At 35.5% G+C, this 14,152-nt stretch overlaps 1 protein-coding gene across 1 annotated transcript; it reads left to right on the forward strand.

The window, feature by feature from the left end:
- The first annotated feature begins 70 nt into the window (after positions 1 to 70).
- On the forward strand, positions 71 to 12,885 carry LOC140151114 (5'-deoxynucleotidase HDDC2-like). The gene is made up of 6 exons (XM_072173338.1): positions 71 to 289; positions 8,210 to 8,334; positions 9,235 to 9,337; positions 10,204 to 10,272; positions 11,195 to 11,333; positions 12,656 to 12,885. Exons 1-6 carry the CDS (start codon positions 113 to 115, stop codon positions 12,790 to 12,792), a joined length of 750 nt encoding a protein of 249 aa, XP_072029439.1. The 5' UTR covers positions 71 to 112; the 3' UTR covers positions 12,793 to 12,885.
- Positions 12,886 to 14,152: the final 1,267 nt, after the last annotated feature.

The raw sequence follows: 14,152 nt of genomic DNA on the forward strand, positions 1-14,152 counted from the left end.
CAATGAAATGTGTTCTTTTAATCTGCCCTTTCCGAGTCGCGATAGAAGATGTAATTTGATTGGTGTAAAACTTTTATTTACATTTTGTCAAAGGTTAGAGGTCAAGCGCAACATGGAGAAATCTACTAGAGCAGCCGACTTGCAGTCAGCTCAAAAGTCTAAGCGAGAACATGAAACAGAGAATGTTTCAGCATCGGCAAAGAAAACAAAAAGCAACTATGCTGTTGATCACACTGTCACTGATATGAGAAAAATTATAGAGTTTATGAGCCTTGTTGGGGAACTTAAGGTAGGCAGTAGGTAGTCCGAATAATCAGACCCAGAACAAAATATTAATTTCTGACATGATACTGTACTGGGTCTGAACTGTTTCCATATGAAATCTTGATGGCAAATTGGACAATAGAAGCACATGGTTCTACGTGACAGCTTTTTAATCCCTATTCATGTTACGTGAATCACGCTATTATGGACCATCCTTCTGATACTTGAGGAGTGTTAGGACAAGCGGAACGGTCTTTTGTCTACCTCTCTGTTTGTAAACAAACCAGGAGGTCGAAATCGTCCTCCTCGCCGAATACGAAAGTCAGCGTAATAGTACGGCACTAGGCAGTAGGTAAGGTAAGCTTTATAAAGCCATGCATCATACATGTCATGCATACATGTATCATTTCCACACAAAATTATAGGTTAATAATAACAGTATTTCTTTGTTTGCCATATTAAAAATGTTAGCTTTTATTATCAGATATGTCCCCTTGTAATTTTGAGCCGAACAACTGAGGTAAAGAGTTAGAAAAGAAATTTGGAATTTACTACCAGCGCCAATGTCGGTTTGTGTTACGCCACTAAAACTATAGTATAGATACCATATTGTTTGTAATAAACGCCCCGGGGGCGTTGCAATTTTCCAAAAGGGGGGCGTTTATTGAAGGCGAATTGTCAGTGAAAAAAACTTAAAAATCGGGTTAAATTTCCCGATGGTGCTCGTGCTCCTGTTAAAAGGAGGGATTTACAACTATACATGATGGCGGCGCCCACGGAAAACGACGTTTTTATGGGAAATACAACAAAATTACACCAGTAAGTGCATGAAATTAGTGAAATTCTACCATAATTAGGCAATGAAATTAGGGGGGTCACATCATTATTTTATCTACAATATAAATGTTTGGCATTAAGTTTTTCAGAAGCATCTTGCAAAAAGATGAAGATAGCAATTTAAATGGTTCAAATTGGATAAAGCGTTTTCGAGTTATGCCAATTTAAAATTTCCGAAAAATTGCTGTTTTTCAGCATGATTTGGATAAAACGCATGTTTTCGACAATATGGCATGTTTGAAGACTAAAAAATCAAAATTATATGCTTCCTATGTCTGATTTTCACTTTAAGTTGCTGTATAACTGAGTCTTTCAACATAGATATGTCAAGAGGTACATCATTTGCTTCAGTTTTTGAAAAAGATTACTCCAAATATGGACTAAAACACCAAAATCAAGGATCGTCGCACTCTCATTTAACCCCTTGCAGAATAAAATTGCAGGTTTACGACAATCTCAGATTAAAAATATGAATTGTGAATGGCTGCATTTACACTAAGCCAACTCTAACCCTTGGGTTGAAACACAAAAACAACAACAAAAGCTTCATGTGCATCAAAATATTGTGAGAAATTGCCTCCAAAGTGGGAAAAATCTAGAAAATCAAGGAAATTGCCGCTCAATGTAAAAAAGTGCTACAGAATGAAACAGCAAGTTACGGACACCCTCGGAATAAAAATATCAACTTTGTACATCCATATTCAAGGTAAAACAACTCTAGGACTTCAAGTTGGACCACTGCAGTAGATAAAAACAACAAGTTGGTCATAATATGTTGATACCCTTACCTAAATACATACCCTTCAAATAACCTTCACATAGTCTTCCAAATTATAGTCTTCAAATGCTGTTTGAATACTATACATATAATAGCCTTCAAATCATTACAATGCAGTTGAATACAGCAAATAGTATTCAAAGACTATAGAATAGTCTTCGAATACTATTTAGTCTGCAGATAGTCTTCTATAGAGCCGAAATATGTAAATGAGGGTTGAAGACTATACTGAATAGTATTTGAAGGCTATACAATGAATAGCATCCGAAGGCTATATGAATAGTATTCGACGTATCGCAGGCTATAATGAATAGTATCCGAAGACTATGAATAGTATTCAGAAGGATTTTGAATGAAGACTGTTGCAGATTTGAAGATTAATGAAGGCTACCACATCCGGGATTCCCAACATGGATCTTTTAGGGGTCACAGCTACAATCAATGAACACAACAGCACAAATTGAATTGAGCTTGATGGACAATTTAATTCTTCTTTTTACCTCACCTTTTTCACTCTTAAGTGTGCTTGAATATACCTAGTTTCTGTATGCATCATGTGCATGTCCATAATCATGTAGTGCTAGCCTGTACATGTACAGCTGTCAACAAAACAATTGAACCTGATCAGTAAAGTGCAGTGCACAATTTAAATATATTTTATAACATAAGAATCAACATACAGGTTTTGTATGTGCTCTACTGATCAGGATCTCTATCTTAATATCTTTACAATGGAAATTTTCATGTTTATACCTACAGCAAAAATAAAAGCACTTGATATAGCTTTGAACTGTCCTGTATTTAAAATTTTAGCTTACAAATTTAAAAACGAGGAAATAGGTACAAAAGCATCAAAATTGCTTCTTTCACAGAAAGATACAAATTATTGAATTTGGTTCATCTCAGGTTCGGTAGTGACGGATGTGCATATCAGGTTCGGTAGTGACGGATGTGCATATTTCGCTCTCCACAGTATCGAATATCGCGCATAAATTTAAATGCCCTGAGTGTACGTACAGGGGCGGCTTGTCGACACACTTTGCGACGCAACCGCAAAAGAGCATTGACGTCACTACCGAAATTGAGGCGAACCAAATTATAATTAGTGGATGTATTTTTTTGAATGCGTACTCAAGTCATGAACACAGACGCGGACACCACGACATTGAAAAAGTATGCTCGTGTTGAGACCACTGCGTGTCGTGCGTGACGCTGTAGTGTACGCCTTCAAAAAACTCAGCCATGAATAATATTTATGTACAAATGGTATTTGAGTGTTTACAAAGTTTAAAATTCTTTCACATGAACAAAAGAAAATACTTGTTCTCTTTATAGATCCTAGCAAACAATTTCATGGGATTTCCATACACATACCTGCCAACTCTATTTTTACTCAAAATAAAAAAGCATAGAGAGTGATTTTACCATGACTGTGTCCCTATTTTTGCCAAAATATGACTATAGTGATGTATAGGAAATTAACAAATGTCCCTATTTTGTCTCCCATAAAGGGTTTACAGGTATGTATACATGGTACTTCCTACACCTTTCTAGAACACTGTTTACATACCAGCTACAGTACAACCTGTACGTAGTCCATGCACTAATTCTGTTGATACACACAGAAAACATTGATTTATACATGTTTTTAAGAAGCTGATAACACAAGCTGAATAAAACCTTTGGATCCATAGAATTCATAAGCTAAAGTATATTTTTTGAATACAAACATGATCAGTATGGAGAATTGTTGCATACATGTATTAACATGGCAAGACCTGTTCTCTAACAGTTTCATGATAAAATTACCAAACTGGATTAATGTTTCACATTACAGGAGCTGAAATTGTTCAGAGAATCCTGAGATCATCTCGCTGCATGATGACCCAGTGCGCGGAGCAGTGCAGAACCAGTTTCTTTGATCATACGCAGCATATCCAATCATTGTGATTGTGTCCCACTCGCAGGTTTTTACATGTTACACGATACACATGGCTCAAATCTCTGAACATTATGAGAAAAACTTTATAGTGCTGAAAAGAAACTCACCTCGAGCTGCATCTTGGAACAATACAGTTCTAATTTTCAGTTGATCACTTGCATTCAGTCTTTTATTCCTTAATTACTCAGGATCGTACATCTTCAACCTTAACCACATCCTATTTCCTATGATAAACCGATTCCATAACTGGACCAACTGCTATGAATCGCTGGTCAAGTAAATAGTACACTTAACAATCACAGATACAGCTAGCTATCAACAAAAATGACCAATTTACATGTGCCTCAAAAGATCAACATCATTAATGCTGGTTTCATTGTGCTTGCTGCATTGTGCAACTAATTTGCCACAGATCGTCAAGCAGCAAGTTGATAAATTAATCACCATGCCGGTTTGCTCAAAACAGGTTGCAGACAGCCATCTGATGTGCTGTGGCAACTATGCAGTCACAGAGCAATATGGCAACCACTGTATGAAACCAGCATAAGTGTCTTTAGAGGTTTATAGTAACAAGTATCAAGTGCAAAAATTTACTAGAGGTTAATTAGGTTTTACAGATGTCAAAATTCACCTGAAAATAAAATAATATGTTGATATCCACTCCAGAAATGGAAAAATATGAAAACTTCACAAGTAAGGTCAACAATTTCTATATGGGAAAATACACAGGAAAATGGCCAAAAAACAAATGTTTCAATATATTGCCATTTTTGAACCCAACATCCTAGAAATTTCTTGTTTACGTCAAAAGAAAGATATTTTTGTGGAGATTCGGAAAAAGGAGTCTCAATTTGATTGCACATGTGGCACACAGTAGGGTAACTCATCATCTACAGTCATCATATCAAAATTTCACCTTGGACGGCGTTTCCTATGGGAAAATACACACGTTTCGGGCAAAAAACATCAAATTTTAATTTATCGTGAGAAAAAACAAGTTGTGCCAAAATAAAGATACATTTCTCATGGTTCAGAAAAAGTAACTTTAAAATTCACTACATCGTTGGCACCGGTCGAAAAACTCACTTTCTAAAGGCAATTTCTTAATTTCTTCTGCGGATCCAGACACTGGTCTTTGCTGATAAATAATCGGGTGCTTTCACAGAGCCGCCGTGTAAAATTCAAAAGGTCAATAGACCTAAAAAATATTTTTTTTGTAACTACACATATACTAAATAAATATTTCAAAATGTTTAGGTCTGTAGGAAGAAAACAATTTGATATTTTTTTATGCTCAAAACATGCCATTGTTCATTTATGGGTCGTATGCAGACACCTAATGAGCAAATGTGTGACCCCCCTAATGAAATGGATGGGAGTTGAGTCATAATAGGTTTTTTCCGTGCAATTTAGCGATCGTGACTGACATGACTGATGCAAATTTTAAGCTTACCTACACGATATGGCATGGAAATGTTTGCATTTTTGGCAATTTTTCACAGAAAAATTGGAGGGGGGCGTTTATTAGAGGGGGAGCGTTTATTACAAACAATACGGTAGGTATGCTAGGTAAATTCAAATTTGTCATCAAACTGCATCATTTTATATATCAAATTAAAGCCCTTGAGTAAAGAAAGCCAAAACTGAAAACCTATTTGTCATATGCACTTTCCTTAGCAAAGTTACATCTTAATTGTCAAAGATTGACTTTCATCAAAAAGATTCTGCTAGCGAAATTCCCCAAACCATCATTTCGGTGGTGTTTCTAGATCTTAGTCTCATGATGATAGCAGCTTTTTTTAATGGAACTGCTATCAAAATCCCTCTAAAATTCCATGTGCGATTGTCTTATATATCACCATAAAAAATCATATATTTAGGCCAAGTGAAGTATAGAAAACATATTTATGTAGGTTTCCTTGACCAGCCTGTCCAATCTGTTCTTTTAAATGTCTATGTAAATATGTATTGTGTTTGGGCCCCGGTCTAGGCGAATTTGGCTGACTAGCAAATGTGTTAACTAAGGTTTGCCTGGCATACCTACATGTACTAACTATATTCCGTCCTGCATGCCATGTACCGTCATGACTGTACTGTGCCATGAACATCATGTACGTGTTCGACTAATATTTCCATTGTAATAATAAAATGACGGTTCTTGGGTTTTATTCAAAATCTCGGATTTTGACAAAACTACACTGTAGACAGCAACTATAGTCTTGATTTTTGCAGGATATGTTAGTTTAATAAAGTACAATATAATCATGTAAAAGACAGAATTTTGAAAAATATTGAGGACGTTCCCCTCAGCAAATGTTATAAAAATATTGCTTTCTACTGATCACTTCTTCTTTTCAAATACTGGCCAACATCCCTGGTGGAATCAAGCGGTCATGATCATCAGTGTTACTGTTAGGGTTAATCACATGCCTGTAACTTTAAACTTTAAAGAGGTGTGGTCCAATTTTTAATGTTCTGTTTTCTTTCTTAGATTGACACCTACCATTAAAACAATATGTTTCCAAATTTTGGGTTGCATTGGCATTTCCACAAAATGTTAAGTTTTCACTATCACTAGTGGTCGGTTAAAAAATCTTGATGCTTCAAATTTCTTAGGGAACATGCTTATTTGATGCAGTATGATCTCCTGAGCATTTTGACACCATTTTCATCCAAATCGGCCAAAAAATGAGTTGGTGCCGGCCAATGGACAGGGGGGTCTGTGGGGGGGGTCTGAAAATCAATATTTTTGACAATAATCATTATTATATGCCTAATTCTGTTAAAGTTGGTGCTGATTTGTATGTAATTGATGTCTAGAATTCCATTTTAGAAAGTTGCATAAAAATTGGAGTTGTCGTTTTCTTAAAATGGCTGTTTTACGTCCAAATATGGATGTGAGGGCGCTTTGCATAAAACACGCAAACGATCTTTCAAACGGAAATTTCAATGATGTATGTATGAAGACAATCATAGTTAGTACCTGCTCAAGAAATTTGAGCGGTTTTCATAGTACGGTTTGATTTTGGGAGCCATTTGAATATTTCATAGAATGCTCCCATTTAACTGTACAGGGGTCAATGCACTTTAAAACGTGTACGTTTCAATGGAAGGCTTCCTGAGAATACAAAAAATAGTACCACGGTCAAACAAAAAGCAATATACCGTAACCACCCGGGTATAAGCCCACCTTCAGGTATAAGCCCACCCCCTATTTTTCAAAACATTCTGGGAACAAGGGTACACTCGGCTATAAGCCCAGTACTAAATTTTGGCCAAGTTCTTAAATTAAATCAATACTTTTCTCTCACATTTAAGAACAAATAAAAAAAAAATCAACTGATTAACATTCCACACTTAGAATGTTAAGAAATTGACATAGGAGATAGAAATTACTGGTACATTGGGCATATGGGGATGATTTTTCTTATTTCTAAATTCAAGTACTAGCCCCTCCCCGGGTATAAGCCCACCCCCATTTTGAAGTGAAATCTGCCATCAAGGGGGGTGGGCTTATACCCGAGTGGTTACGGTACTGCCCAAATTTCTTGAGGATATGCCACATGTGATTATCTTCAAACTGGCATCATTAAAATTTCTTGTGAAAAGAACATGTGCGTGTTTTATGCAAAGCGCCCTCACATCCATATTTGGACGTTAAACAGCCATTTTAAGAAAACGACAACTCCAATTTTTATGCAACTTTCATAAATGGAATTCTAGACTTCAATTACATACAAATCAGCACCAACTGTAACAGAATTAGGCATATGATAATGATTATTGTCAAAAATATTGATTTTCAGACCCCCCACAGACCCCCCTGTCAAAATACTTGTTTTGGCGGCACCAACTCATTTTTGGCCGATTTGGATGAAAATGGCGTCAAAATGCTCAGGAGATCATACTGCATCAAATAAGCCTGTTCCCTAAGAAATATGAAACATCACCCTTTTTAAAAGGCTGTTTAACCTACCCCTACTATCACTATGTTTTCTAACCTTCAGCAGTTTTGATGAGAAGCAAAAATGTAACAATAAGGGATAGTAGGCCTACATACACTTCTAGTGTGATTACTATTACCATAAATCACTACCTACGTTTTTGTTCACACCATATCTTGGATTTCACTGGAGTGGAATGATGAGAAAAATATGAGTTTTCTTCTGATACCAAAATCAGATGAAAATTTGATAAAAAAGTGGAGGTTGAGGCTGTTGATCTCCGAATCGGATATCTGACAACGGATATCCGTATTATACCAATGGCAGTTGATTGGGTCCTTTAAAGGACCTTTAAATATAAACTTAAAACTTATGTAATAATGTGCAATTTGCATATAATGTTAAGTTTTCACTATCACTATCACTATGTTTTCTAACCTTCAGAGAGTCCCCAGAACAGGATGGGTGAGAAACGAAGTGAAAGAACCAGAGAGTGTATCAGATCATATGTATCGTATGGCTGTGATGTCAATGCTTATAACACCACAGGAATCACTGGATAGAAATAGGTAGGTCATTTTGTGATATTTTATATATTACCAAATTGTCTCAGTATTTGGTTAGATATTATATATGTACAATGTATATACATCAAATATAATTTCCCATTTTTCAGCAGTTTAATCTTTGTACAATGTATGCTGGTATAATATTTAAATTTAGTTGTGAACCTATAGTGTACTTCAACCATCGCTAGACCGGGAAGTTTTTCTGAATGTTGCTTGAAACCCTAATTCCTGTTCAATCTAACAATAAATGTACAGATATAAACCATATAGAAATGTGGAAATACTTTGGCAAACAGGCTCTGCACTTGTCCATAATTTAAGGCTATTAAAGCTGCATGTCAGTTGCATTTAGATGTTTTCAGCTCTGTATCTTAAAGTGTACATGTATTGGTACTTCTCTACATGAGTGATATCAATTTTAAAAGTGAACATTATTGACACCTGCCATTCAGAGGAGGCTTAAATGCATTCCTACAATGCACTATGATTGGGAAATGTGATCAATATAACCTAATTTTAAAGGCAAAGTCCCCATTGCCACACACACAAAATGGTAATTTTAAAACTGGAACCAACAAGCTAATAGTTGAGACTTATGACTGATATTTGATTTTCTTACAGGAAACATTCATATTGTCCCACTGCATTAATTTTATTCATAAGTCTCGATGTTTTGAATGTTAAATAATAGGTTGAAAACACCAGATATTTGCACACAATCCCAATGCAAGGTATGATCAACTGTACCACATGTGTACAAAAGCCAGACATACATGGTCAGAAACCCCATTGGGTTGTGGGAATGTCTTTAAACATCCTCTGCCTGCCATTCAGGGAGGAATGTGTTTATGCTTAAATTATATACATAGGTATGAGTCTTAATATTTTCTGTTTGTGTAGATGTATCAAGATAGCCTTGGTCCATGACATGGCAGAGTGCATTGTGGGAGATCTTACACCGTGGTGTGGGGTACCTAAAGAAGAGAAACACAAGCTGGAAGAGGTAAGTGATGTATTGTAGGAATTCATGAGTTGTCAGCAGGGTTGTAGCTACGCTGGGCGGTGGCGGGCGGCCCTGCCCGGCACTCTTAATTTCCACCCGGCACTCAAGTTAATTTTGAGCCCAAATACCCGGCACTCCAGTCTCAAATGTTTCAAAATCAATGAACAGTCAGTATAAAAATTAGCCATTCTTATCAAAATTTCAATTTTTTTTCCATTTCATGTAAATTTTACCCAGCACTAAATTTTGCCTAGCGATAACCCTGGTTGTCAGTCACTTCAGTATAAGGTCTGAACAAAAGAGTGATTTTTATGTCACTCACAGGGTGTTGGCAAAAATCTGACAGAAAAAAGAGGAAATGGGAAAAGAAAAAATGAAAAATTTAGGGAAATAAAGTAAAAATAAACAAAGGCAAGAAAAGGTAAATAATTCTTAAGTGTTGTTTGTAAACTGCAACAAAACTGCAAAGTAAAGTAAAGGAAAGGAAAAACTGATTTATTGAATTAAATCGTGTGATTAGCAACACAGGGAAAAATATTTTAACTTGAAAATGTCAAGTAGATTTTCATTCAAAATAGTATTTAAAGGGAAGTTGTGGACAAGCCAATTGCATGTTACATATTTAATCTTGCTGTCAATTTTCAATTAAACAGTATGACATTTATAGTACAACACAAAATTAATTGGCCATGCAAAATTGGATTGATACACTCACTCGAGTGACCCGGGTCATTCGAGTGACCCGAGTGTGACTCGATATTCACCCAGATTACCTGTGTTTGGCCAGTTCATTCATTTTGTCCTGTATTTTTTATTTTTAACTAGACCTAATTACAATGTTTTTTTTTCTCTAATTCTATTTTCAGGCAGCAATGAAAAGACTATCAGGACTTGTTAGTGAAGAAACAGGGAAAGAGTTATTTGAATTATGGGAGGTAAGAATACTGGAATGGAAAAAGGAAAAGAAGAAACATTGTTGTAACAGCAAATTAAACCCTGTTGGCAGATGCCTGCAGTGTCCAAAACAAGGAAGAATGAATGGAGGTTGTCCTGTGGACAATTTTAAAGCAGTTGTAGCTCAAAACTGTGCGTGATAACCTGATCGTGATAACCACCAAGAAACTGATCTGGTATTTCTCTTTTCATTGATGATTTGTAATCTGCACAGATTTAAGTCGGTATCAAAATCAGTTGATTCAAATAAATTTGGTTGAATTTAGGAGAAAATGTAAAAATGCAGTATAAGCTACACCAAGAGGTGCAGTATTAAGCTTCCTGGTCAATTTTCAGCTACAAACAAAAGACAACTTTTAAAATCTGAACAAACTTGGTTATATGAGAATCAAATTCAAACATGATCATATTTTTCCTAAAATAGGGCCTATATTGTGATTCTTATCATTCAGAATATGTGAAGTAAACATCTTGAAACACTTATTGTCAAACTAGACAGCTTGCTAGTTGGGGAGAAAATGCTGTTTGCTATTGTTTTTAACAAACTTTTTATTGTTAAAGGAAAGTCAGTAACATCGATTACTTGACATCATGTGACACTCAAGAGGAATGAGTCTACTGTCGCTAATATTTATTTTAAGTTATTGATAAAAACAGGCAATGCATGTATATGTATCACTCATAATTTTGTAACCAGAAGTCCGATTTAATGGAGTTTGAACCACACTTTAGCAGTTTTAATGTCCATATGAATAATGAACAAAAATTAAAATTAAAAATTGTCAACTTTATACTCCTCTACATCAATTAATCATGTCAGATATGTGTGTGAGCTATTTCTTGATTTTTTTTCTTTGATTTTTGAGAATTTGATTCTATGTTCGTTTTGTATTTTTATCACAGGAATATGAATACCAGAAAAGTGATGAAGCTCGATTTGTCAAAGACCTCGATAGATTTGAAATGATTCTCCAAGCATATGAGTATGAAAAGCAGCAAAAGGGAAATAAAGGACTTCAGGAATTCTTTGAATCTACAAAAGGTAGGCCTATGATTACTATATTTTTTAAATTGTCATCAGGTGTTGCATGCATTTGGCCATTACGACAAATGCAGCATGATAGCATGACCTATTCCAGGTGAAATCCTATGGAAGACACAACCTTAAAGCCTTAATGTACGATTTCCTTCAAATTTATAATTTGTTATTATATGCTCTAAATGCTGAAATAATGCTAGTAATAATTATCGGGAAGGGTTTCTGTCCATTTTGAGCTGAAATAACAAGGTAAAGTGAAAGAAACCCTGCTGGTTAATTTGGCCGTTTAACACACAGTTCTATAGGAGGACATAATGTCATAATTCTTTGAATTATGATATTATGTCGAACTTTGCTCTGTTGACCTACAAATACAACAAATCTGGCTGATTCTATTTAGGTGCAAGTTGGGACATGTGTAAACATTACAAATATGCCAAAAAATCAGGTTTGAAAAAAATTAACCAATTTCATATTATAAGATCATACATTATGGTTTTAATCTTCCATACAAGGAGCGTGAATTTCAAATGGGTTACCTGAATGGATGACTCCATTTGAAATCTACACCCCCTGTGTAAGGTCATTGTTTCCATAGGTGGTGTATGGATTTCATCTGGAATAGGCCGATGTGTATGAATTGGCCCTAAATTCCTCATATTTTCCTCCCTCTGCATTGTAAGCAGACATATGGTACTAACTGAACCTGATAAAGTTACAGGTAAAACAACTCATTGTAACTCCTTAATTACCCCAATCTTATGGGTAATAAATTTACTCATAAAAATACCCAGGGGGGGGGGCACTGGTCATTGACAAGGGGGTATCATGCGTAGCCAAAAATTTACATAAGAAGGGTCTTTTTTCACGAACAGGCACTGTACGTACGTATCGTGAATAGGGTGTCAAACACATGGAAATCACAGAAAAAGGGTATATTTATCACAACAGATTTACGTATTTAGGGTCCGTCTAGACTCCATTCCTTCATAAGTTTCATGGCCTTCATGTTTACACTTGTTATACTTGTTTAGGGGTGTATTTGCAGTCCTTACAAATACTTGTTTAGAGTGCTTTTGACACTCCATGGCCACGCATGATACCCCCTTGTTAATGACCAGTGCTCCGGAAAAATACCTACATTGCATTTTGTGAAATTAGCCATGTAAATTGGTGAAACTACAAGAAGTTGCTGCCTGGTTATGATTGCACAATATTAGTTTTGACTATTGTACAGTTTTCAATGTACTCAGTTATTTTTTGTAGCTTTTGCCAATGAAATATTAAATAATTTTCCTATAAATGTTTCTCTTTCTATTTCCCAGGTAAATTTAAGCATCCAACAGTGCAAAGCTGGGTTGAGGGTCTCCATCAAGTGAGAAATGAATCGGCAGAAACATCAGAACAAAATTCACCTTCCAATAATGAACTGAAAGAAGACAAAGTGCAAGAATCTAGCTGACAACTGCTTTGTCTTTAGTATAGTATGAACAGTATAGGTATCTCTTACTTAAGGGGGCACGCAGTGTTGTATCTTTAAAAGTAATGAAAGTATAGAAAAATATACATTTTCAGAAAGGAAATGATACAAGGAATCCAACTAGCACGGCAGATTTCTGCGAAAATGAGCAGTTTTTGAGAAAAGTTAAAGTTATTTTCCATGCAAAAAAATATACTTTAAAATATCCCAAATTTTGGTCAAAATTGAAAAATGGTCCAATTTTGACCTTTTTTGGCCCATATTTTTAAAATGAAGAAAAAAATTCAAAAATGTGAGAAAACTGAATCTAGTTTTGTGTCCACAAATATGCAATTTCCATCAAGTTGGATATTTAGGGTAAGTTGTTATGGTGGACCGAAAAAATTTGGCGCTTTTCTCAAAAACTGCTCATTTTTGCAGGAATCCGCCATGCTAGTTTCCTTTCTGAAAATATATACTTTTATATACTTATCATCATTACTTTTAAAGATACAATACAAAACAATGTCTAAAATTTCCCACTTTGAGTGATCCTGTGTGCCACCTTAAAGCTAATTTTATTCATGTACTGACTAACTGTCCAGTAGATGATGAGATGTTAGTTTGCTTGGGATGACAAAGCATAATCTCTTGTGCTGATACCACAAACATCATGGCATACAAGTGGATACTCATACGTAGTGGTAGATAAAATGAATCAAGAGTTTAACTTTGACACTATTTTTCGCTCACCTGAAACATTTTCACTAGTTCAACTATGACATCATATGATTTTACGACACTGCATCGGAACATCCTATGACATACAGTGTACTGTCAATCACATGACGTCATCAGTGAGGAATATCCGGATTGTAGACAAGATATCATCACAGTATCACCATCTGCTGAAGATGCTAGTCGAACTAGTGAAAACATTCCAGGTGAGCGAAAAATAGTGTAGTGTCGTAGATAAACTCTTGATTCATCATGGTATATGCTAGGGTTGTAAGTCCAAGTCAACTGTAGTCGCAGTAACCAGTAATTGAATACATGAATTCAAAACCCACCCAAGTCCATGGGAAGTGATTTTGAGAAAAAAACCTGTGTATCATTTTAATTCCTTCAGTTAGATTTACCTGTTCAATATGGTAAGTTTTACGTGCAAATGAGCGGGTTAAATTGTATTAGGTATGACGATAAGCATTTCAGGGACTTCGTGGGGTTCATTTTAAATGCTGGACTTGGGTGGTTTTTTGAATATACAAAAACAACAATTTTGGAATGAGATTACCACTAGTAAGATAATACAAAATAAAGCACACAGGTATGTATAATTATAATAAGCATTCTGCCATGTAAT

Source organism: Amphiura filiformis, chromosome 4 (assembly GCF_039555335.1).
Source record: "Amphiura filiformis chromosome 4, Afil_fr2py, whole genome shotgun sequence".
Classification (NCBI taxonomy): domain Eukaryota; kingdom Metazoa; phylum Echinodermata; class Ophiuroidea; order Amphilepidida; family Amphiuridae; genus Amphiura; species Amphiura filiformis.

Coding starts and splice junctions, on each gene's coding strand:
- LOC140151114 (XM_072173338.1), top strand. CDS start 113: ATGGAGAAATCTACTAGAGCAGCCGACTTGCAGTCAGCTCAAAAGTCT. Junction 10,273..11,194: donor AGTTATTTGAATTATGGGAG/GTAAGAATACTG, acceptor TTTTTATCACAG/GAATATGAATACCAGAAAAG. Junction 11,334..12,655: donor ATTCTTTGAATCTACAAAAG/GTAGGCCTATGA, acceptor TCTATTTCCCAG/GTAAATTTAAGCATCCAACA.